The sequence below is a fragment of the Haemorhous mexicanus genome, chromosome 28 (genome assembly GCF_027477595.1).
Source record: "Haemorhous mexicanus isolate bHaeMex1 chromosome 28, bHaeMex1.pri, whole genome shotgun sequence".
NCBI lineage: Eukaryota > Metazoa > Chordata > Aves > Passeriformes > Fringillidae > Haemorhous > Haemorhous mexicanus.
This window is the reverse complement of record NC_082368.1, coordinates 1,822,065-1,847,903: the sequence shown is the minus strand read 5'-3', so window position 1 is coordinate 1,847,903 and position 25,839 is coordinate 1,822,065. Positions and strand designations below refer to the sequence as shown.

At 49.9% G+C, this 25,839-nt stretch overlaps 1 protein-coding gene across 4 annotated transcripts; it reads right to left on the bottom strand.

Annotated features, from left to right (window-relative positions):
- On the bottom strand, window positions 1-25,839 carry GJC1 (gap junction protein gamma 1). 4 transcript variants are annotated; one of them, XM_059869328.1, is made up of 4 exons: window positions 25,782-25,839; window positions 3,807-3,920; window positions 1,758-1,830; window positions 1-1,644 (listed from the first exon to the last, which is right to left on the bottom strand). In XM_059869328.1, the coding sequence occupies exon 4, from the start codon at window positions 1,623-1,625 to the stop codon at window positions 444-446; it is 1,182 nt and encodes a 393-aa protein (XP_059725311.1). In that variant the 5' UTR covers window positions 1,626-1,644; window positions 1,758-1,830; window positions 3,807-3,920; window positions 25,782-25,839; the 3' UTR covers window positions 1-443. The 4 variants fall into 4 exon arrangements, with proteins under 4 accessions (XP_059725311.1, XP_059725313.1, XP_059725312.1 ...); XM_059869330.1 differs by having other exon boundaries at window positions 1,758-1,827; XM_059869329.1 differs by lacking the exon at window positions 25,782-25,839 and adding an exon at window positions 23,481-23,762 and having other exon boundaries at window positions 1,758-1,827.

Sequence of the window (25,839 nt, the reverse complement as noted above, 5' to 3'; positions counted from 1 at the left end):
GAAAAGTTTTATAAAAAGTTTTACTTGGAAAACGAGGAAGAACAATGACATAACTGCAGACAACAATAATAAAATTAACAAAATGCTAATGGCTATCCATTGCTTTGTCCTTGTTGATATAAAAAGTGTAACATCAGATCCAGTGTACAAATACAAAAAAAATTGTGCATAATAAATGTACTATAATACTGTACATACAGCATAAACCGTTCAATGAGAATGAATTAAATATACCTATTTGTCCCCTGACTTGGAAGACAAAAGAATAAAGTTCTAAAGTCCTAGAGTCAGTGTATAAACCCTTTCTGGGGCTGAATCACGAGCCAACGGTATCCCTGAAAATCAGCAGAGTCAAATATTCCCTTAATGGAAGCCATTATTCATGGGACTGCTGGTTATGATAAACTAGGGGAAAAAACCACAGCATATCAACTGAGTCAACATTAAATCCAGACCGAGTTCTTCCCATCTCCTGACTTGCTACTGGCACTGCTTTTGTTTGAGCCCGCTTTGGATTTCTTCCCTCTGGAACTGCTGGGGTTGTTTTGGTTGTTGTAAGCCTGGATGGCAAGGTCCAGGCGGTCCTGAGCCACTTTGATTTCCCTCTGCAGGATCTCCAGGTCGGAGGGAATGTTCCCTTCGTTGCTGCCATACTGCTGTTCCTGAGCTATGTTGGCTTTGTTCTGCTTGTAGGCCATCTTGGCGTTGGACAGCTCCGTGCACTGCATCTGCTCCGGCTTCAGCGCGATGTTGTAGCCCGGGGGAGCCGAGGGTGTGTTCCAGGTGAAGGGGTAGTTAAAGGTCCCAGAGTCAACCAGCTCCTTCTTCTTGGCGTTCAGCGTGTCCCGGATGGTGCCAAAGCCCAAGTGCAGCATCTCCCAGACGTTCAGGAGCAGGCACATGCAGCTCACCCCATACATTATCAGCAGGAAAATGGTCTTTTCGGTCGGCCTGGAAATGAAACAATCGACGTTGTGCGGGCAGGGCTTCCTGCTGCACACGAACACGGGGCTCACCTGGAAGCCATAGAGGAAATACTGCCCCACCAGGAAGCCAACCTCAAACAGGGCCCTGGCCAGGAGCTGCAGGACGTAAATCCTCATGAGCCCGTCCTCCCGGATCTGCCGCCGGCTGTCGTGCTTGGCTTTGGCAGGGCTCTGCTTCTCTTTGCTCTCGCGGACGCTCTCCACCTCGATCTCCGGGTACATCATCGGGTCTTCCTCGTGGTCACCCTCAGCTTCCTCCAAGCCCCGGTGCTGTTTCCAGCGGATGGGCAAGCTCCTCCTCCTGGCTCTCCTGCTGGCCTCGCTGTGCTCCACCATCCGGGCGATTTTATGGATGGCATAGCCTAAGTACAGCACCGAGGGAGTGGCCACGAGGATGATCTGGAACACCCAGAACCTGACGTGCGAGAGAGGGGCGAAGGAGTCGTAGCAGACGTTCTCGCAGCCGGGCTGCTCCGTGTTGCACACAAACTTGCTTTGTTCATCATAATAAATAGATTCTCCTCCCACAGCAATTAGGACAATCCGAAACACAATCAACACTGTCAGCCAGATTTTGCCAACAAAGGTTGAGTGGTTCTGGATCTCCTCTAACAGGCGGGTCAGAAAACTCCAACTCATGGTGGTCAAATGAGTTTATCTAAAAAACAAACAGAACCCCCACATATTTATGAGTTTATCAGCTCGAGCCTAAATGGTTCAAACTCAACTTCACTTTTACACCCAACACCCCTCCATGTTTGTGACCATCACCTGCTATCGGGATCCAGCTGCCAGAATTTGCTTGAAGATCCTACGTCTCCTCCGCAGGCTTTTGAGGAATCTGCTGTAAAAAAAGTAGCAGTTCAGTATAATTTCATTTAAAAAGTGCTCCCAAAGCTACTCCCCAACAGACACAGATGCTCTGTATGTCACAGGTTGATAAAAACATTTAAAGTGGAAGCTGAAGACTCCAAAACACAGTGGATGGGAAGACAAGTGCCCATGAGATTTCTGGGTGCTGTTGGCCACATTCCGCCACTGACAAGATTTGTTTTAATTTGTTAAAGCCTGGGCTGGTGATCATGGTCTCAGCCACAACCCACGGGACACACTGCTGTGCCCAAGGGCAGTACCAGCTGTCCTAATTCAGGAAGGGATGGCCCAGCCCGGCTGTGATGCAAAGGCAGGACAACCTGGTGTCACCCTGAGCAGTGTCACCCTGCAGGGCCAGCCTAAGGACAGGGCTGGTCCAAGGAGCTCCTAACTATGCTCGAACCATCCTGTGGATGGATTTGGGTCCAGCCCCTCTGGGAGGCTCAAAACCTTCCTCCCAGGCTCAGAAAAGATTTCAATGTGGATTTTGTAGTGAAAACCTGGTTAGAAAGAGCTACCTGTCACAACTTTTAGAAGAGCTACTGCACAGCAGTGAGTGGTGGGGGGTGAGGGGAGAAGGGACGGCGCTGGCAGGAGCTGAGCGAGCGCCGGAACTGCCGGGCCTGGCCACGCTCCCGAGCGGGGCTGGCACAGCCTGCCAGGGGCAGCCCGGCCAAATTCCAATGCCTGCAGAGTCCAGGTTGCCCAGAGAAGCTGTGGCTGCCCCTGGATCCCTGGAAGTGTTCAAGTGCTCAAGGTTGGAGCGAGCTTGGAGCAAGCTGGGGCAGTGGAAGGTGTCCCTGCCCATGGCAGGGGGTGGCACTGGATGGGCTGCAAGGTCCCTTCCACCCCAAACCATTCCAGGACTCCAGGATAAATTTGCAATCCTAACAGTAAAAATCCCAGCCTGGGAAACTCCTGTCTGGCAACACTTAGAACAAACCCCAGCAACACTGCAGGCCCTCCTGGAGCTGCAAGGAGTGAAACTGATAAAACACTGCTGGGCACTGTTAGAGCAACAAGGGATGAGGCATCTTTCAGACTTTGGATGATGGCAAGCAACAGTTTGACATAAAGATAATTAAAAAAAATTATTACATCAGAAAAACATTTGGTGACAGATCCTGAACTCAGAACTGGACAAATCTCTAGCACTCTGATCTTAAACTGAATAAATTCTTATTCTTAAGATTTCTTATTCTTAACCTGAATAAATTCCAGGAGACTGGAGGAAAACTAGTACTTGAAACTATTCAACTTCTTCCACATAACTACAGAGTTGTTTATATGCAAAATAATGAAATGTAAGGAGATGCAAGCAATGCAGAATTAAAGGATATCAATGTGATCCCCCTCTGGTGGAATTCAGTGTTTCATTGAAAAGCCAAGAGCAGGGATATGGTGTGGATGGGCTGTGCAGGACATTTGATTTATCCCTTCATGACAGTGGGAGAAAAAAATAGCACAGGAGAGTATTAAAAAAGGCCATATTAAGTGATTAGAAGTAACAAAAGTCTTGACAAATGACTCCCATATTAGGCCCAAGATCAGTTTCATAATTACAGCAGCTCTGAAAATCCCTGGAAGTCAGGCTGATCTTCCCAAGCTCAGCTGGGGAGTGGCTGCTGACAAAATGGGCCCATGGGACACAAGTTAGCAGGCTAAGAACTGGAGATGAGAGTTACCAGTACAGGAAAACACAGATTGCTGTGGAGGCTGAGGCCCCTGGAACAGCCCCACTGCCTGAACCACACCCAGGGCAGCTCAGGACCAGCAGAGCAGGGTTTTGTAACAGGGGGAGAGGTTGCTATGGGTGTTCAGTTAACAGGGAAGGGAACGAGGCCCCTGAAGGATCGGGGTCTCAGGGAGGGCTGTTGATAGAGTGCAGGAGATGGATGGAGCCCTGGCTGTGTCACCTGCAATCAGCAGCCAGGGGGGTGATCTTACCTCCTTGTTAGCGAGACAGCCCCAGGCGCCTGCGGCTGCATCCTTCAGCAGTTGCTCCAGCATCAGAGAGTGGGTACAGGAGGCTCAAAACCAGCTGAGGGACAGGGAAGATGCCTAAAAGTGAGTGATTTACAAAGATCAATTTGTTTAGTTGGGAAACATCGGAGGAAAATGAAAGTGAATCCCCAGAGCAATGAGTAGGATCATGATGTGTCATCGAAATTACCAATTAGGACAAAAATCCCCAGCCCTCCCTCAGGTGGACAGGCCACCTGCACTCAGCCCCAAATCAGATGTGCTCCATAGAAAACAGCTATTAGAGGTGCATGCAATCCCCCCAAGGCTTCCAGCCAAGTTCCCCTTCAACACAACCCTGCTGCCATCATTCCACAGAGCACTGGCTGAAAAAACAACTTTTCAACAGGCAGAGAGACCAGAGGTTCCAGTCCCAGCGCAGCCCCTCCCTGCAGCAAGGGCTTGGCATCCCCATTTCAGAAAGGCACCCAAGAGCAGCTCTGCCACCTGAGTTCTGTGTTAGTGGGATGAGACAGTGCTTCAGACACCCCACACTCAGCATTTCCCACTCAGATTTGGGGTCCAGATGAGGGGCACGTGAGTCTGGGGGTCCTGCACATCCCTGAGAAGGGCAATGGGCAGCAAAGGTGAACCCCACATCTGGAAGAGAGGAGAGGAGCCCCAAAACCCCTCTCCCACCACATTGCTCTGCCCATCTCATCACCCTGGGCACCAACAGGACAGGCACGTCCCCACTGACACCTCGTGATTCATCAACTAAAAAAGAGACAAAACCCAAAGGAGTTTAAGAGGTTAATTCTTATTCGCTGAAAATGTCAGGGCCACACTTTTCACTGAAAGTAAACTACTAAATAAATTTGAAATTAATTAAACACTGTTGCCAATGTAAATTTGGAGTAACAGCAGGAACCAGCCTTTAAATTTTCATATACTGTCACATTCCTCAGCAGTTAAGGACAGGGAAGTTTGAAATGAGTGCAGATTTCAGTAAGAGAATCTTTACTTTCAGACAAGCTGCTACCTCCCATCTAAGAAATTTCTTCAAGGTACGTGCCAGCTTTTCACAGTGCATTTTCTACCTGCAGACAGGCACCAAAACCAACACAGGAATCATTCCTGTGATTCCCAACCCATATTCCACCAGTTGTATCAATGCACAGAGTGCCAGACCTACATACAGACATACGCTGGGGCTCCCACAGCCCTGGGATGCAGGAGGATTTACCCAACCTGTGGTTAACAACCAGGACCTGCCAATTAGTGGGTCCTGGCTGTGGAGCTCTGAAGCTGCCCAAGAGCTGATTGTCTTTGCCAAGAAAGTGTCACTTTGTCCATTTAGTCCTAGTCCTGAGCAGAGCTGCTGGGACAAACACGGGAGGAGCCATGAGCAGGCAAAGAACTTCCTGGTCTTTAAGGAAATGTTTTGGTTCAAACAAAATGACAGTCATTAAGTCTTGGAAAGGTTCAGCCCATCCAAATTCAATGCAGTACAAACCCAAGAACTTCCAAGTGGAATTCCGGTGGTGTCCTTCCGTTCTGTGGGATCAGCCAAGGTTAGAGAGGCACATTCTGCCTCTCCTCCACTGTGTGCTGCAGCACCCAGACACATCACAGTAACCTTCACCCAACGTACACCCACGCTCCTGCAGCTGCTGTTTCTGGCAACATTTAACTCAATAATTTTCCAATGTTTGAAAGAAAAGTCTATGGACACTGACACGCATCTGAGAAAGGCAGAATGTCAGCAATTTCAGCTAATTTAAGTCATGCCAGAAAGTGCATTTGAGAGAGACTTTCATTTCTTGTATTTGTCATAAGTTCATTTCAGCACTTCCAGCGGAGGAGGCTCCTTGGAGCGGGCAGGATCCATGATGAAATATCAGGAGGCTTATCTCTGACAGTGGGCTGGCTCCTGAATTAAAGCTTTGCAGGCTCTGACATCCAGAGAGAATGAAGAAGAATTTGGAGCAGGTACATGGGAAAAAAGAAATCAGCCTCAGGTGAAGAATTTCTGGAGTTAACACAGCTGGTGTCCACACACAGCCAGGGAACGGCCCCTCAGGTGTGCCCTGTCCTCTACCCAACCCATAGGGGGGTTGGCTATGAATTTAAACATTTTAACATTCAAATTTTTACCTCCTTTCAGCTTTCTCCTCAAACAGTGATGACCTCCTGCCACCCAGGGTGGGAAGAGCTGCACCGTGGAGCAGCAGTTACTGTAAAATGCTCCAAACCCAGCCCTTGGATGGGACAGCTGAGGTGTGGCAGGGACAGTAGTGGGGCAGGAGGAAACTAAAACTGCTCCAGCAGTGTCCCCATTCCCCTGAGATAGAGGACACCTGGAGGGCAGGACAGCCAGCACCAGGTGGGTGTCAAGGCAGCCTCATTCCGGGCTGTGAAATCCCAAACACCTTCGGAACCATCTCCTGGCCTTGCCTCAGCACACACTGGCCCCAGCCCAGTGCAAACTGGAGCGCCCTGGTCCCAGCCCAGCACAAACTGGAGCCCCCTGGTCCCAGCCCAGCACAAACTGGAGCCCCCTGGTCCCAGCCCAGCACAAACTGGAGCCCCCTGGTCCCAGCCCAGCACAAACTGGAGCCCCCTGGTCCCAGCCCAGCACAAACTGGAGCCCCTCAGCCCCAGCCCAGCACAAACTGGCAGCTACAGCCCAAAGCACCTGGGCATGAGGGTGCAGGGATTGCTGGTTTGGTTCAGCACTAGGCAGCCTGTGAGGATCACAGAGCTGGACTGCAGATCCATGCGGATCCCATCCAATCCAAGCTCTCCCATGATGTTTCTGTGGTACCAGGACTCATTTCATGTCATTCCATCAATGACAGAAGTGGGGCTGGGCACAGCCTCAGCATGCCAAGGCTGGCACCAAGCTGAGGGGCACAGCTGATGTGCTGCAGGGAAGAGATGCCATTCCCAGGGATCCTGACAGCCTGGAGGAGCAGGCCCATGGCAACCCCGTGAACTTCAACAAGGCCAATGGGAGGGTCCTGAACCTGGGCCGGGACAAACCCCAACAGCAGCACAGACTGGGGTGGGGGGATGGAGAGAATCCCTGCAGGGAAGGACTTGGGGATACTGGAGGATGAAGAACAGGATGTGAACCAGCAACAGTCCAGAAATCCAACTGTCCCCAGGCTGCATCCAAAGCAGTGTGGGCAGCAGGAAAGGGGGGAATTCTCTGGAGCTCCCAGTATGGGACAGACATGGACCTGCTGATGGGAGTCCACAGAGATGCTCCAAGGGCAGGAGCACCTCTGCTGTGGAGACAGGCTGGGACAAGAGGGATGATTCAGCACAGAGAAGGCAAGGCCCTGGGGACACCATCCTGTGACCTTTCAGTATAAAGGGAGCTGGTAAGAAAAACGGGGACATTTTATCAACGCCTGTAGTGACAGAACAAGGGACAATGCTTTTAAACTGTGAGTGGGCAGGGTGAGATGAGACATTGGAGATATTCCACCATGAGGGTGGGGAGGCCCTGGCACAGGGTGCCCAGAGCAGAGCACTTCCATCCCTGGAAGTGTCCAAGGCCAGGCTGGATGGAGCTTGCTCTAGTGGAAGGTGTCCCTGCCCTTTGATGGCAGGGAGTGGTGGAGGGTCCCTAAATTTTCGTATTTCACCAGCAGCTCCTCAGACAAGGCTTCTCTGAAGGCTTCATAGCCTCAAGGCAGTTGTTAAGGAGAATGAATATATCTACAGAAGACTGTTTTCCTCCCTAAATTATGTCTTCCCAGGTCATGCTAATGAAATTTGATTAATTTATTAATGATTTATTTGTTTTGTTTTGTTTTTAAGCAGTTTAAAAAGACACGTGCTGGGCAGGGAAAAAAAGAAGAAATGCATGGCAATTCTGTTGTTAATCAAAAGAGGTTTCATGCTGCATGAAAGTGAAATTGGGCCTACTGGCTAATTAAAATAGTATTTGAATTAGGATGAATGAATAATTAGCATTATTCATTCAGATCTCATTTACATTGAAAAGTAAGAAAACACATGATTTACAAGTACTTTTGAGGAAGCAGAGGGGTTCCTTTTTTTTAACCCGGAAAACAAGTAAGACTTTACTGCTCAAGAAAGCAGAGAGCCATGGCCAGACCCAGCACTAGAATGGTGCCAACACATCCTGAATCCTGGTGAGTGTTGTGCTGATGCCACCTGCATTCCCTGAGCAGCAATTCCAGTGGCAATTGTCCTGAGTGACACAAGAGCAAGGATGTTGGGGATATCCCTGGGATAACACAACTCACAGCTATCACCTGTCCATCCTTCATGAAGGAAGTGGGTTCAATCCCCACCAATTTTACTCCTATTTTCAGCAGTCATGATGAAAAGGAATAAGAAGAGTGCGCTGCATTTTATTTTTAATCTTACAGAATATTTGGGAAGGAAAGGCTGGGACTTTTTGGAGAGCACACAGTGCTCTTTCAAATAAATCCTCTGTCATCTGGCAGGGCTCACGTGGCAACAGCAGAGAATGGTTTGGAAAAAGCCACAATGTCAATGTCAATTTGGAAACCATTTCTGAATGGTGCCTTCCAATCCCAGGCATGCTAACAAGGCTCTGCTGATTCCCAGACCAATCCCCCGAGTCTACAAAACCCCACGCTGAATTATGAGACCACAGCTCCTATGTGGGATATAAATAGAACAGGAAAATATGGGTAAGAGGTAGGGATATAATAAGATTCTTGCGCTGTCAAAAAAATAAAGATGTCAAGTACGTGTCTTTTTGAAAATCAACATATACCCACCCGAGCATTCAGCTTACAGATAAACTGGAATTTGCAGCTAAGACATGAACCTCCGGTCGCCTCGGCGTGCCCTCTAGGTACTGCTAACATGGGAAGCCAAGTGACAATTTTAGCAACGCTCCCCCGCAGTGACAAAACTCAGATGAAATCACGACGTGTTTTGTGCTGGCCCAAACCAGCTTTTACTGCACCTCCAGCAAGAGTGCTGCTGCAGGAGGCAGCGTGTGCAGGGCAGGCCAGGCACCCCGGAACACTCGGAACCCAGGAAATTCCTCTGGCTGCCCTGGAGGACTCGAGACCCTGGCAGGGGGCTCGGAGACCTTGGCACGGAGTCAAAAACACCCGTGCCTTTGATTTAGCCTGTGGAAAAAACAATTGCCAACCTTATATGAGGATTCACAAGCCACAAAAGTTTAAGTAGAATGATAGTTTGTTACAAGATAGAAAAGTAGGATTTTGAGTTTTTAGAATGGGGGGTTCAGAAGCCAAGATGGAGTGATTTGGGCGTGCCTTGTCCTTCTTCCTTCTTCTTCTTAGCCTCCATCTTCTGGGTGATGTTGGCACTTTTAGATTGGTTTCGAACAGAAACACTGACTAGCAAAGGTGATAACTATTGGGAAGTTATGGTAAATAAAGTACACGTAGTTTTTAGTATAAAAGATAACACCACCCTGAGGGCAGTCAGTGTGCCTCAACCCAACCTGCCAGACAGACCTCGGCAGGCCAGAGAAAGAATGTTATAGCTAAGAAATAATAAACAACCTTGAGAACGGGAACAGAAGAATCCTGGCTCCTTCTACGGCTGCCAGGCTGGGAAAAGAGACTCTCTAAGACATCTCGGGGTCACCCTGACCAAAGAGACCCCTGAGACTGGTGGGGCACAGCGGGGACTGCCCCAGCAGCACCAGGACAGGACGAGCTGAGCCTGAATGAGAGATTCAGGACTCCAGGTGGCTCTTCAAAATGCAGTTTATTCCATCCAAGATGTTCCAGCAGTCCAGGGTTGTGGGTGACAGAGCTGTGCCTACAGCTGTCAGCTCCAGCTGCAGGCAGGCCTGCACCCTTAGTTTAGGTTACAATGCATTCTATACTTTTCTTTGCTGAGCATCTTAATACAGTAGAACCAATCTAACCCTTAACTATTATCTATAGCCTATCATAACTACTCTAATTACCACATTCATGTCACTGTTCTCCCATCACTCACAGTCAGTACATTACAGTTTAAGCTAGAAGTTGTTTTTCAGTTTTCTTGCACTGGAAAATTCTGAGACCTTTTTTCTACTTGCAACATTGTCAGGCTTGTTTGCCTGTGCTCTCTTTCTGCTTGGTAAAAACATCTTCTTGTTTGGGGTGGGTTTATCCTTTGCCCTAAGTCATAAAACCCCCTTCTAACTAACCACACCCTTTGCCTCCTTGGTTATCCAGCAAGACTGGCTCAGCAATTCTTTTCTTCTATATCAAAACTTGCTTCCATCTCTATTCCTTCTTCAGATTCTACATTCAAAAATCTTTCTGCTAAGCATACAAATCTGTGAGACTTTCTTGTCAAACTTTCATCCTTCCCAACACCACGGGAAATGGACACTGGGCTCTACAGCCTCTGTCACCTCATGAGATTTTTGGAGGCCCATTGTGGGGTCTGTGTCAGCCCAAATCCCTTCACACACGCTCAGCAATCAGCATCCCTTCTGAAGGATGGCAGTGAGGTGTTCCAGCTCAGAGCCTGGGAGAATGAGGCCCAGTTTGGCACTTCTTGGAGCCTAACACCAGCCTGAGGCTGCTCCTCACAGCCGTCCTGCAGATGCCAGGTATCAGGAGGCAGAAGGAGCCCCAGGTGATGGCAGCACTGTGGTGATGTGGAATGTGATCAAGGAGGAAACCAAGCGATAGAGACCTGTGTGCTGCTTCAGCCTGCAGTGAAACCCTGCTCCCCAGGCAGCCTGGGCCACACCAAAACCAAGCCCTGGGGATCAGCACAGTGCTGGCACTGGAGTCTGCAGCAGAAACAAACCCCCTCCTCCACAACCTGCTGGCAGATGAGGAATAATCCAAGGAAGGGCTCCTGGAGCTCAGAACCAACCCAGTGTTCACTCCACCAGCGCTCCCCCTCTCCTCCAGCCTCACACATCTCACAGCTCTTCTCCACCACAGTTTAACCCCACTGAGCCCATCTGGTCTGAGCAGCTCCTGTAGGAACTGGGCTCCTGCAGCACTGGCAGGTCCAGCACGACCCACCAGGCTGGGGTTGTTCAGCCTGGAGAAAAGGAGACTCAGAGGTGACCTCATCACTCTCTACAGCTTCTGAAAGGCACCTGTGCTCAGGTGGGATTGGTCTCTTTCTCCAGGGAGCACTGACAGAACCAGAGCACACAGTCTCAAGCTGCATCCAGGGGAATATATGTTGGATATTAAGAAAAAGTTGTTTACAGAAAGGGTGATAAAGTTCTGGAATGGCTGCCCAGGGAGGTGGTGGAGTCACCATCCCTGGATGTGTTTAAACAAGCCTGGATGTGGCACTGGGTGCCAGGGTTTAGTTGAGGTGTTGGGGCTGGGTTGGACTCGATGATCTTGAAGATCTCTTCCAAACCAGTGATTCTGGAATTCTATGAATTCAGTAAAGCACAGGGAAGCTTTCCCTATGTAATTCAGCTGGATGTTGAAAACAAGAAATTACAGGATAGGTAAAAGACAATTTTAAATTTTTTTTTAAAGAATTTGAATCTGAAGTTCAAGCCATACTAGAGAAAATGCCCAACACTGCTGTTCTGAGATCAAGATCAAGTGTTTAACCAAATGCCAGCCCAGGCTGGCATCAAACAACAGGTCTGGGGACTGATGCCCTTAAAATCCAAAAATCCAGAGGGCATCCTTGAGAAACACTGTTCTACCAGCTGAAGTGACCATCAGACTGGGTGAGCATGGCCTCAGGTGCACAGAACACTCCAGAGTGTGAGCTGGCAATTCCCATTCTCCCACACCACAGGGGTCCTGCAGGCTTTTCCATGATCACACACAGTCAGCACTGATATCCCAAACACCAGAGCAGCTCTCTCCTCCCCAGAGGCAGCTCCTGGACCAGGCAAACATCTGATGAGGCACCACACTGAGGTTCTCCTCAGTCAGGGCTACTAAACCCTGGCTCAGACACACAATGTGCTACCTCTTGACAAAACATGAGACCAAACATCTGACTGCTCTGAGGCTGTGACAGCCCCTTTGTGACAGAGCTTTATTTCAGTCACTTCTGAAGGTGCTTAACCCCAAAGTTCCCTTGTAGCAAATGCATCCCTTTCAGAAAAGTGCAATGTTCTGATAACTGCTAGTTTAAACCACCATATTTTACATCCCAGAGCAGGTTGGAAGGCCCATGTCCAGCCAATTTTTAAATAACTTCACCACAAGCTCTCTGGGCAGCCTATTAAACACCTCCAGACACAGAAACATTGAAAAGTCAGATTGGGCAGTCTGATCCTACATCTGACCATGCTCACAGTAAAAAAAGCTTTTCTTATGTGTAAGTGGAATTTTCTGTGAATCAATTTTCCACCATTCAAAAACCATCAACTGCCACCATTCCCTGGGCACCGTGGAGAACAGTCTGGGCAACAGCAACAGAAGCAAAGCAATTTAACAATTTTTCTTGTAAGAATTAACATAATAAACAGGGGACAAGTTGCAGGGACTTAAGCCACAGAAGCAAGTGAAACTCTGACCTGAGCTCCTTCCCCTGCCAGTGTGGGACAACTGCCACACGGTGCTACTGGTACTGGCATGATATAACAATGCATTATTAAAATATTAAAAATATTGTACTGCTGCCCATTGGAAACTGTGTTCCCAGCAGTTATTTTAACAAATATGGCAAATGGAAGGGTAAAGATGGAAAAATTGCAGTGAGGAGAATTACAAATGGCAGGTCCTGAGTGGCCAACAGCAATTCAAGCAAGAGTGAGGTGGATCAGGGCTGGGGTTCCTGCACACACCTGCCAACAAATCCCAGGGCTTCAGCCCCTTTCAGTGCTCACCAGTCTGGGAACAGCAGAGGGAAAGAAAGAAAGGGCAGGAGAGTGTTGGAGGGAGGGAGGGAGGAAGGAAGGAAGGAAGGAAGGAAGGAAGGAAGGAGGGAAGGAAGGAAGGAAGGAAGGAAGGAAGGAAGGAAGGAAGGAAGGAAGGAAGGAAGGAAGGAAGGAAGGAAGGAAGGAAGGAAGGAAGGAAGGAAGGAAGGAAGGAAGGAAGGAAGGAAGGAAGGAAGGAAGGAAGGAAGGAAGGAAGGAAGGAAGGAAGGGAGGGAGGGAGGCCCAGCACCAGCCCTGTCACTCAGGGCTGCACCTGAGGACACCTGGGGTGAGCAGAGCCTGGACAATGCAAACCCACCTGTGACACCCAGGGAATGGCAGCACCTGGGCCCACCCAAGACCTCATGCCACGACCCCGAGCCCTGCAGCAAGGCAAGGAGGAACAATCCTGTTACCCCAGACAGAGCCACAAGGGTCCAAAGGGAAGAGGAACAGAACACACAGCACCTCTGGGTGCTGCATCCCAGGGAAGCACAGAGGAACAGGCACTGCTTGGGAGCAGCAGCCTTTGGACAGGCTGCACACCCATGTGCTTACCTGGATCCCTGCAGCCCTCTAGCAGCAAGGTCTGGGGAAGGCCATACTTCCAGTCAGGCACCAGAGAGACCTCCCTGCCTGGATGTGATCAGAGACTCTGATAACCACAACAGCCCTTTAACTACACCCGACTCCAGTGCAGCCAACAGCTCCTCAGCGTTTCCCCAGCGGGCTCCTCCTCTGTGCTCAGAGGGATGAGTGTCAAAAGAAAATGACATACTGGAGGCAGCTGACCCAAATATCACTCTCACGGCCATTTCAGGGAAGGAGAGAGAAGCCAAAAGAGAGCAATTCTGTCGGCTCCTGTACATCAAAATCAAAGGCTCTCACTTGGCTGAGCGGGAGGCAGTCAATGGGGATGAACACCTAATGCTCCCACCACCATCTTATGACAGTCCAAAGAAACCATGACAGTGTTTGCTTCATAGATAAACCTCAAAGATTACCATGAACAGCTTGCAAATGAAACAGATACCACACAGCCCGACACAGTCTGCCACAACCTCCCCAGTCACCCATCCTGCAACATGGCAGCTGCTTCTCTGTGACCTACATTCAAAAAAAAGAGTTTTATTCCCCAGCTCTAGCTGATCTAGTGGGAGCCACCGCCTCAGCCGGCAACTCCACCAAATCCACATCACGTTTTCTACAAGAGCAGCTCTGCAGAGAGGGAAGGATGTTCAGAGGAAGAGGAGGACACTGCAAACCAAAGCCTCACCACTGCAAACCCTCCCTGCCAAGGCATCCAGCACTTGGAACAGCTCTGCTAAACTGGGCCTGGATTGTTCCCATGCTGGGACACGGAGGAGCAGAGAGCCTTGCAGCCCCTTGTGACTTCACCAAACTCTGCATGTCCCCAGGTGAAGAGCACCAAGCTGAGCAGGACAGTGGCCAGCTGTGCCAAATGGCACAACAATCCATGAGGATGGCGAGAGGAATAGTGGATTTGTCTTTCCAAACAAGCTGTGGGTCTGCTGGTAGAAAAAATCAGCACTGGGAGATAAAAGAAATAACGGGATGGGAAGGATTCCACTGATTGATGAATGGAAGAAGATATTTGCTTTTACCAATAAACTTTAGGTTTGCTGATAAATGAAATTAGACATGGAAAGATGAAAGAAACAATGGGGAAGAAAAACCCCTAAATTCCATAAGAATTAAAAATTAAAAGGGAGGGTTGTACATTAGAGGGGAATCTCTGCTTTCAGGCTATCAGGAAGTCTGAACCTCCCAAGTACCTCAGCCAATGGGGAAAGAGAGAAGGGAAATGAGGCCAGGAAATTGGATAAAAAGGAAACTGCATCCTCCAAAAATTGGAGAGACCCCAGGAGAATGCCCCATGGCCTCTGCCTTTATTAGAATGAAGTCAAAGGACTCCTCTGTCTCCTTTTTGGACCTAAACCTCTGGTGCTTGTGTATTCATTTTCCTAACAATGGTGTTGGGACAGACAGCCAAGGACAGCACCTTGCCAGAGAACAGGTCCACAACAAGCCAGGACATCACTCACTCTACTGCTGCCTGAACTTCTCCTAAGTTGCTGCTAAACCACAGAAACAGCTGAAGAGTTTTGTTTCAATAAAGTTGGTTTTACACACAGTTTATTCTGAGACAAGGAGCAGAGTAAGGCAGCAGATTGCCATACTGGCATTAAAATGTTACTCCAGCTTGAGTTCAAGAGGAGTCTTAACAGCTTTATTTTGCCAAAGATAAAATTTAGAATATAAATATGCATAGATTCACTAAGTGACTTATTTGTTGAAAAAATTCCCTGTAATGAAATAAGAAACATAAAACTGTCCATTTCTGAAAGACTTGAATACTTTGAGACTCCCTTGGGAAGAGACCTGAAGCACTGATGAACTCCCTATGCTCCATCACTCCAGCTGGGAAACACACACACCAACTGGGGCTTTTCCTCCTGAGAACAGCTGGAAATAACTCCTCTTTTGTGAAAGGAGGCCAGAAGCCCTTTTCCCAGTGACAGGCACTCTGCACCAAGCACACAGTGGCAGACGGGTCAGTTTTTCCACCTGACTGCTTTCCCTGGTCAAGGATTTTATCTGACTTATTATCGACACAGATTGGGACAATTAGCAGCAAACTGAAGGCAGATCAGCCTGCCCAGTGCTTGAGTCAGGCGTGAGACTTGACAGCGGAGCACCAAGGGGACCAGGGGATGGTGTGTACTGAGTTGTGGGACTGCTGGGGGCAGGAAAAACCCACTGAGACACTGCAGCCACAGCTTCGGTCAGGGCAACAGTGCTTCTTCCCCAGTTTCTTATTTCCAAGATTTTGGGAGGCTGGTGACATCTTGTTAACCACGGAGTGAACTTCATGCTCCAACCAGGAGCCAGCAGATCACCTCTGTTTGGGTGACCCGGGAATGCCCAAGGGCTGGGCCACTTCCTAACACAGAGCCCAGCAGGTCTGCTTGCGAAAACATTCTTAAAACAAAGGGTAATTGAGCATCTGCTGTGTCACAGCTTGTTCACTCTCACAAAGGGGAATGAGGTGCAGACAAGATCGCTCCTGATAAGGAACCACTGGCTGTTTGGTGGATTGTCTCATTAAGGCAATCGCACCCACTGCCAACACAATCACAGACTGGTTTGGGTTGGAAGGGACTTTAAAGCTAATCTTGTTCCTCCCCCTGCCATGGCAGGGACACCTTCCACTGCCCCAGGCTGCTCTAACCCCTGTCCAGCCCGGCCTTGGGCACTGCCAAGGATCCAGGGGCAGCCCCAGCTACTCTGGGCACCCTGTGCCAGGGCCTTACCACTCTCATGGTAAAATGTTTCATTTTAATGTCCCATCTAACGCTGTCCTCTCTAGGTTTAAAAGTGCTGTGACTTGTCCTGTCACTACAGGCCTTGGCAAAAAGTCCCCATTTTTCTTCTAAGCCTCTTTATAAGCTGGAAGGTCACAGTGAGGTCTCCTCAGAGCATTCTCTTCTCCAGCTGAACACCCCCAGCTCTCCCAGCCCATCTCCAGAGCTGTTCCAGCCCTCAGACCACTCCCACTCCAGATTCCCACCTGCACCTTGACAGAGTCTCCCAGCAGAAAGCCACCATAAGGAACAGGCTCAGCTTTAATGTCACCGAAAGAGATGACAAACCCATCCAGGGAAAATGTTGTGACTCCTTTACGCACAACTCACAGCTCCAGGAGCAGTTCCAGGCTCTCTGCCAGCCCCTTCCCCTGGGATTCACTGGGAAACTGGTTCCCACTGCTGGAGGGACTGGAGGGGAGGTTACAGAGCAAAGAGCCAAACTGAGGAGTCACAGCAGAAAGGGCTGGATGGATCCACCAAGGGGTTAATGGAGCATGGAGTACTCCATGTTAGGAACTCATGGAGTTAGCCATTCCTAACACTGTCTTGGGACAGGGAAGCAACTGCCATGTCAACTCTGCAAGATGGGTTGTGAAGAAAATCCTGGCAAAGTGTAGTTCTCCAAACCCAACATTCACACAGGACTAATGACAGAGAGCACAATTAGTGGGCATTGATTCTCTGTATAAATACAATAAACCAGGGGAAAAGTCAGCGTGGCTTCTGGAAAGGCACCTCCAGCCCCACATAGGGCTCCAGATCTTCTGGGTTTTAACCTCTGTGAGTCTCCCTCATCTCAGGCTTCCTGTAGGGACCCCAAAAGGCCACTGGAAAAGGGACTGTCCCTGTATGGAGACAGCTGGGTGGGAGGCAAGGGAGTAGGAGTAAACAATCATTTCCTGCAAGGAAGGGAAGTCAGAGCAAGGGTCACAGGGAGAGGCTGGCTGTGCCAGACCAGGACACTGTCTGGATGTGACCAGCATCCTGAAGGAAATATTCAAGGGGGGGTGGATAAACAACCATGAAGAGCAGCACAGGGACCATATGAATCTATGCAACCTGGAAATAAAATGGCAGATGGAATTCCACATGGATAAAGTGATGCATACATTGAATAAAAATAATAAATCTCAATTTCACCTAAAAATAGATATGCCCTGAGATGGCCTCAGCAAGCAGGAGGTCTTGGGGCTGTCAGGCTGCTCTGTGAATGCTCTGGCACAGCTCAGCACAGCCCCAAAACACTGTTTCACCAGTGTCAGAGGACAAGCACACCCAGCACACGCTGCTGTGCCACCATGTGCCTGTGACATGCCTCCATGGCATGTGGCTCTGGTCACTCTGTCACATCCCCCCGAGTGCCCATGGCTCACCCATGGCATGTGGCTCTGGTCACTCTGCCATGTCCCCCTCAGTGCCCATGGCTCACCCACAGTGTGTGGCTCTGGTCACTCTGCCATGTCCCCCTGAGTGCCCACAGCTCACCCATGGCAGGTGGCTCTGGTCACTCTGCCAGCTCCTATCATGGGAACAGAGGAGAACAGAAGGAGTTTGTAGAAGAGGTATGGAGTGGCTGGTGGGGGAAGGACAGTGGAAAAAAGCCAGAAGGCTGAGGGGGGAAACAGGCACAGGGGAGCTGTGATACCTGGAGCAGCCTGGAGAAGGAAAACCCCTCAAGAACTGAAAGCTGGAGCAGTGCCTCAGGCAAGGGTAAGTCTGTAGGCACAAAGCAGTGAATGTTGAGAGAGTCCAGAGCTTCTCCCCTGCTCTGCTGCAGCCCCACATGGGGCAGGTCAGGAACAGGACCCTGGAGCAGGCAAGATTCCATCTGATCCATGTGGCTGCTCCAAAGGAGCCAGGAGTGAGTGCCTCCAGGTGCTGGGGAAAAGCCCCTCCATGAACCAGCTGAAAGAGAGGCACCAGCAGACACCAGAGGGAACAGAATTGGTTCAGGGGCTGTTAATCACTGCTCAGTTCCAGCCCCCAGGAACTCTGCATGTGCCAGACGAGCCCAGGCAATGGGAACACCTGAAGGGCAGCCATGATTTATTTCTGTCCAGCCCTCCAGGGAATCGGATTCCACCCAGATCGATAGGGTTTGGTCACAGATTGCAAAGAGAGCAAGAGCAGGCGAGGAATACAAACCAAGCTGGGGACAGCACTGAGGAGGAGGCTCCAAGTCAGCTCCAGAAGGAGCAAAGACTTCACTCGAACCATGGAATAAAGATAATTTCCATATGGCTCTGTGGAAGATCGCCATGTGCTTCCTCCCAAACACTTCCATTTTATTTTGCTTTATAATATCTCAGGAATCACAGTTTCCACCATGAAAATTCTTCTCATTTCAAAATAGTTTAACTCCATGTCTGAGCACAAGCTGAGTAACTCCTGCGAATGAATCTGCTGCAAGTAAAATTCAGTAATTTCTCAACTACTTCAATGTTTACCCTGAGAATCAGGAGATTTTTAGATTTTTAGGGGAACATGCTGCATGCAGGGCAGCACAGCTGCAAGACACATTAGGAACTTCAACTATTTTAATTTTATGCCATTAAAAAATGTACTGACACCAAGGGCAGCCCCAGGTGCACAACTTACACCCACCCCCTTGCCCGCCTACAGACACATCTCTAACCTCAGGACTACGCAGTGCTGGGTGTCATCCTTGTCCCTGCATCCACAGCAGAGCCAGGCTTCCAGGAGTTAACAAGGAGTCAAAACTCCCCCTCAAGGGAACATGGGCACACACAAGACATACAATCACCCTTCCAGGCTCTTGACTATTTTAAGCATGAGAGAGATACAGAACTTCACAGGCAATGGCTTGTTCCGAGTCTGGCAGGGCTGCACCACTCACGCCAGGATGTCACCGCGGGCAGGAGCTCCATCCCCTGCTGCCACCACCATCATCCCTCATCCTGCAGGAGCTGCAATCCCCAGGCACACCACAGCCAGACCCATGTTCAGACCCAGAAGTCATTAAGTCATTTTTCTACATTCCTTCATCAGAAAAGCAAAGTGGACAGAAGCATCCCCAGACTTTTGGGAAGACTTTGGGGGTGCTCAGAGGAGAGGGAACGCTGTGCACAGCCACCTACAAGGCAAACCCTGCTCCCCAGGACGGCAGATTAATGGCTGAGAGGGACACCAGAGCAGGGACTCGATGGAAAATAATCCAATGCAGTTGTCAGCCTCCTCCAGCGCCACCGACTGCACATTCGCCATTGGGACTGGGAAGGACACGAGGCACAACCTGCTGGTCATCCATATGGATGCTCCCTCCCTCCCCCCTCCCTCCTTCAGACCTCCTCAGTATCTCAGTCGAGGTCAGGCACGAACACTCAGACTTGTTTTCTGACAAATTTGTAACTAAAAAGCTGGAACTAATAACTGTAAGAGCCCAAAGCTGGTTTCATGGACTTGTTTAGGCAAAAAAGCTGGCTGACTCCACCAATTTCCATCTAGGCAAGGTAACAGAGAGAAATCCTTCATTCCCGTGTAAAAATGTAAATCCCAGCTCAGTGAGTCATTTAAACACATGCCTAATGCAAAGCTTGAAACAAATCCTGCTAATAATCCGGGCTGCTCACTTATTTACAGCTAGGCATGGCTTAAGTACCTGGATGATCTGGGGTGCTTATTTACAGCTAGGCATGGCTTAAGTACCTGGATGATGTGGAAATACCCCGGAGCCCCCTGAAAAGAGCCTAAACCAGGCTGGTCTGGGAATTAATCACAGTGATATGAGCAGAACTGCTAATATGAACCGGGGGAGGACTGTGTGTGTGTGTGTGCTGAAGCATCTGTTCAAGTTTAGGCATATAAAACATTTTTCAGCCCAATGACTCCAGAGGGGAATGCTTCATACATCAGCTCATCTGACTCAATTTTTCCATCACATTTCCTTTAATACAGTTTTGTCCATAAATACACTATTTGTTTTTTCCAAATATAGATTTTTTATTTATAGCCAGAAAACCTTGTAACTTGTGTTACTGCTTGGGTTCTGCCTGGGTTGTGCCTGGGTTCTGCTTTGAAACGGAATCACATTCTTCCTTGAAACAGAATCACTGAGGAATTACTGGCCAGCACTGAGGTATGAAACCAAGCTCTCTATGTTTGCAGAAGAAAAATTGATTTCTTTTTGCCACTCTCAGTATTTCCTTCACCAGAAATCACCAGTAAGATCACAACTGCCCAGCCACACGTTGAGTATGTCAACATATGCAAGAACTTTCATCTGAAATCTTCATTTTACACCAAAACGAAGTCAAGTTTTTAAAAATCCCAGCCAGATCTTCCAGACAGTCCTGAATTTGGGAAGAACTGTGTGTCCCTACCCAAGCAGCAATAACAATTCATATTTATGGTATGAGGAGGTCAGAAAAGGAAATGCTAACATTGCCCTTTCCCCTCCAAGAAGCTTTTTGGAGATAAATTCCTTTTTGTAGCTTTTAATGGAAAGCAACGAGCCTCCCAAAACCAGGACCAAGAACGGGCAGTGAATGGGAAATTTGGTGATACTGACATTTTAAAAACATGGGTTTTTTCCAAGAGTGGAATTTATGTACTGAGCAATACTGAACACAGCAAGTGAAATGTGATTTAATACATTTTGACCATTATTAACCATAATTTGAGTCAATAAAAAGCACAGCCTGCTATTCCATGGCACAAACACGGGACAGTGGAATTGCACTCCTGCTGCTTGCAGGAAGTGCTGAGAGCAGCTGGAAACACTGATAAATGCCAGGGGCTTCTGCAATAAAACCTTCACTCCCTTCCAAAGCAGGGCACACAGGGGTGGCCGTGCAGCCACCCGTGAGGGGCTGGCAGCAGGGTCCAGGGGCCATCTGTAACTCAGGGAGTCTCCCTGCTGGCTGGGCAGGGATGTGCTTTCCTGTGCACGTCAGCAGGGACAAAGCGGAGGCACCATAAAAATCAGGGAATTGTAGTGGAACTTCTTTAATGGCAATAATTTGCTTCCTATTAAGCAGATCAAAAATACATAAATCTGAAGCACAGGTCAGCTCTGCGGAGTGGCAGTGCAGAACACAAAGGCTGGAAGCAGGGTGGGAGCAAAGGATCACCTTCCCCCTAATGAGGCAGCAGTGCCCATCCCCCGGGAGGGACAACAAAGGGGTCCATTATCCACCAGGGTTTCACTCCAAGTGTTTAATGATCACCACCCTTGTCCGAGTTCCCGCTGGGCTTCAGGGAATCCTGCCCCAGCAGGAAGGGGGAGGCACAGGAGAGGTGCATTGTACACAGCAACTCTTCGTGGTTTCCACCTTTAAAAAAGGTGCTGAAAATGTGAAGTGGTTTAAGGAAAGAGCCCCAAGATCAGCCCCCTCTGATGATGAGGCTGCAGCCTGATTTCTGAGAATCACAGAATATCTTGAGCTGGAAAAGACCCACAAAAATCATCCAAGTCCAACTCCTGATTCCATCACTTCTTCACACAGCCAGCAGCCCCTTGCAGGTGCCAATGATCACAAATCACCAAAATTCACCCCAGTGAGCAGGGTCTGCCTGGGCTCACACACTCTGTGGGGCTCCAGCAGCTCTCCATGGAAAGCTCACCATTCCAGAAGGACTGCTCACTCTCCATGGAAAGCTCACCATTCCAGAAGGACTGCTCACTCTCCATGGAAAGCTCACCATTCCAGAAGGACTGCTCACTCTCCATGGAAAGCTCACCATTCCAGAAGGACTGCTCACTCTCCAGCATCACAGCTGGGTCAGGAACGAGACATCAGCAGCACCACCGAGCCCTTGTGGCTCTGGATTCTCCAGCTCCCCAGAGAAGCACCGAGGCACTGGATTTTCAGTGACCCAATCCATAACACACCCAAGGAAGGCACCTTCTGGATTATCCAGCTCCTAACTGGGTGTTCCTAAGCTGCTCTGTTGATCACTCCTAGGTACAACCTCAGGCACTGGATCTCATCCTTTCCTTGGCAAAAGTGGTGGATGACCAAAGTCTGGGGATTTTTTTGACTCACAGAAGTTGCTGGCAGTCAGCAAATCACTAAATCAACAAATTTAGGTGTTAAAATTCATCACAAACTCTCCATCAGTGATTAAATTTCAGAGCTTTAAAGAAATTTGTTCTTGTAAACTCTAAGACCATCCAAACCCAGAAAAGAGTTTTTAAGATAAAGTTTCACCTCTAGAACCACAGAATTCTTTAGAAGAATTATGCCTATAATTTAAACTCTCCAGGGTGTACCAAAATAAATTCTTAAAATTGCTCTCAATTTGCCCAGCATCTGGGTTTTAACTTTCCCCCTACCAAGAGATAGGACCCCCAGAATTCCTCACATTCCCAACCCTCTTGGGGCTCCTCTCTGCCTTGTTCAAAGCAAGCACTGTGCTCTCAGTCCTTGACCCAAATTTTCCAGTTATTTACCAGTATCTGCATCACTTGCACATTATCTGTGATGAGCTGGGTGTTTGCTTTGAAGTGAGGGGCAAAAAAAAGTTCTTTAATGAAGGGCTGAGGATGGTACACATCTAGAAAAGAGGTATTTCATGACAATTCCTTGTATAGAATCCTGCCTTCAGACTTGTGAGTTGCTTTAAAAAAACCAAAAAAATGTAATATTGTTCTATAAATTAAGAAAACACTTAGATTTGTACATGGAAATGTTTTCATTACTGATAACTCATTAGTCTCCTCCATCAATAGAAGGATAAAATTACAAACTCTAATCTGAAAGCACTAAAGGCAGTCAGACCCTTTGGTAGGGGAACAGCCTGTCAGCAAAACATTTTTAATAACTGTTCATCACTCCAACTGATCTAAACCTTGATAAACCCATTTCAAAAAGACAAGAGGTGCTGGGTGACAAACTCCAAGGAGCAGCTGTGTTTCCAACACAGTCCAAAAACCAGAGACACTCCTGCAAAACAAGTCACTTTAAAAAAAACCAAAAAATTGTAATATTGTTCTATATATTAAGAAAACATTTAGATTTGTAAATGGAAATGCTTGTATTAGCAATAACTCAATAGTCTCCTCCATCAATGGAAGGACAAAGTTACCAACTCTAATCTGAAAGCACTAAAGGCAGTCAGACCCTTCGGTAAGGGAACAGCCTGTCAGCAAAACGTTTTTAGTAACTTTTCATCACTCCAACTGATCTAAACCTTGATAAAAAAGACAAGAGGTGCTGGGTGACAAACTCCAAGGAGCAGCTGTGTTTCCAACACAGTCCAAAAAACAGGGATGCTCCCGTAAAACAAGTTCCATATGCTGTGACACCTCCAAAGGGACCTGTCACCGTGCTCCTGCTGGCATTCCCATTTGGAAATGTCAGACAAGTTCCTGATTCTGGAGAAATACCCTGCAAAGGGCTCTTCTCAGCAGAGAAAGGCTCAGAGACCCCCGGCTCAGCCCAGCCCCAGCCCCTCAGCTCTTACCTGGCTGCCTCGGTGCTCACAGACATGCTCAGAGCCCCGGCCAGCTGCCCTGGCAGCCACGGGGACAGCCAGCGCTCCACTGCTGCTCTCGGTGTCACCCAGGGCCAGCCCCTCGCTGGAGCTCTCGGTGCATTCGCCAGGCACCAGAATGTGACAGCTCAGCCCACCCCCAGGAGCCACCAGTGACCACTGAGCTCCGTCCCTGCTGCTCCCCGGAGTTCATGCAAGCGCTGCTGCAAATGCAGGACTCTCCCTCCGAGTCAAACAGCACAGTAAGGCTCAAATTCCCTCTTAAAGCTCCTTAGCCATCCTGCTTTCCAGTGAGCTGACCTATTCCCTCAGGAAAGCACAAGCAGAACTTTGGAACAGACTTGGAAAGTACCAAAAATACAGAGAAAGGCACCTTGCATTTTCCTAAACACTAGTCTTGACAGAAAACATTTTCCCTTAAATGACCTGAAGAACGGAGGGTTTGGTAACTGCACTGACAGCTGGTTCATTGAACATCCCCAGGACACAGATTTCTAACAGGAAGGGACAGTTTGGGTTTTTTTTTAACCAATTATCCTGACTTAGAGCAGGCAGGAGACACGGAAATAATAACAGCAATCAACGGTCTGTCAGATAGAAGGGTTTTGTTCCCTCTCTCATTTCCAAATACCAATCAAACACCCAATGAAAAATCAGAACCTGGTGGTACCAACTGTTGCTCCAGAATCCATACGGCACATCCATGCCCTAATTAATCCCTGTGAACTATCTCCTATTTGTAATTAATTTGACGGTGGAATAAAATCAGCACTTCACTGGGAAGCAAGGTCACACTGACCAGAAAGTGTCAGGACTAATTCCTACCAACAGAAATGAGAATTGCCTTTAAAAGGCCGGTAAAAATAGCTGCACAAATGCCATTCCTGTGAAATTTTATGACGCTGGGTGAAAGTTGGGCCCAACGGAGGCCAAAACTCCCATGTGACACAAGAGCAGGATTCTCCTCATTGTGCTCAGAGAATCACGGAATGTCCTCGGTGAGAAGGGACACACAAGGACATCAAGCTACACTGATGGCCCTGCACAGGACACCCCCAACAATCCCCCCACGTGTCTGAGAGCTTTGTGCAAACACTCCTGGAGTTGGAGAAGTATTTCCTCAAGCAATGCCAAACCGCACGGCTGCGGCCCCTCAGCTCCAGGCAGGGCTGGCTCCGGCTGCCAGCGGCACTGGGAAGGTTTAACCGGGCAGGGAACTGGGAGCAGGAGCTGCTGCTGCTCCCAGGGACTGCGCTGGGGATCCACTGGGAGCCCCGTCCTGCCCGGAGCCGGGAGGGGCACGGGGGTGACACGGGAGGAGCGGTGGGCACGGGGTGACACGGGAGGGGAGATGGGCACGGGGGTGACACGGAGGAGCGGTGGGCACGGGGGTGACACCAGAGGAGCGGTGGGCACGGGGTGACACGGGAGGAGCGGTGGGCACGGGGGTGACACCAGAGGGGAGGTGGGCACGGGGTGACACGGAGGAGCGGTGGGCATGGGGTGACACGGGAGGGGAGATGGGCACGGGGGTGACACGGGAGGAGCGGTGGGCACGGGGTGACACGGGAGGGGAGATGGGCACGGGGGTGACACGGGAGGAGCGGTGGGCACAGGGTGACACGTGAGGAGCGGTGGGCACGGGGTGACACGTGAGGAGCGGTGGGCACGGGGTGACACGGGAGAGGAGATGGGCACGGGGGTGACACGGGAGGAGCGGTGGGCACGGGGGTGACACAGGTGGCGTCTCCCGGTGCGGTCGCTCCGTTCCCGCGCTCCGTTCCCCGGCAGCGCGGGGAGCGCTCCGTTCATCACCGAGGGGCTCGACACGTGTAGCCGCGGGCGGGCACCGGGCGCTCCGCCCGTGAAAGCCCTTCGGGCATCACTTCCCTCGGGACAAACACCCCGGGAAGCCCGTCCCGGAGCGCGGAAGGCAGCGGGGAAGGGGAAGGACCCGGGGGGTGACACCGGCCCCTCGCGGTGGCACCGGCGGCGGAGCGCGCCCGGCTCATCCCGGCGCCTCCGGATCCCCCCGGAACGGCCGGCTCGGTCCCTCCGGGCTCCCGCCTCCCTCAGCCCGCCGCGGCTCCGTCCCCTCGGGGCCCGCGGCTGCACTCGGGCTCCCGCCTTCCGGTGGCCCCGGAACGGCCGCTCGGTACCCTGAGCCCCCCGCCGTCCCCCGTGGCTCCGGCCCCTCGGGTGGCGCTGCTCGGTGCCCTCAGGCCCCCGCCCGGCCTGGCCCGGTCCCGCCGCGCCCTCAGCCTCACTCACCGAGTCCGGCCCGTGGCGGCGCCGGGGCCCCTCGGCCGCCGAGCCCGGGCGGGGGGCG

Excerpts from the sequence above, each read along its gene's own strand:
- GJC1 (XM_059869328.1), bottom strand. The coding sequence starts at position 1,625 with ATGAGTTGGAGTTTTCTGACCCGCCTGTTAGAGGAGATCCAGAACCAC.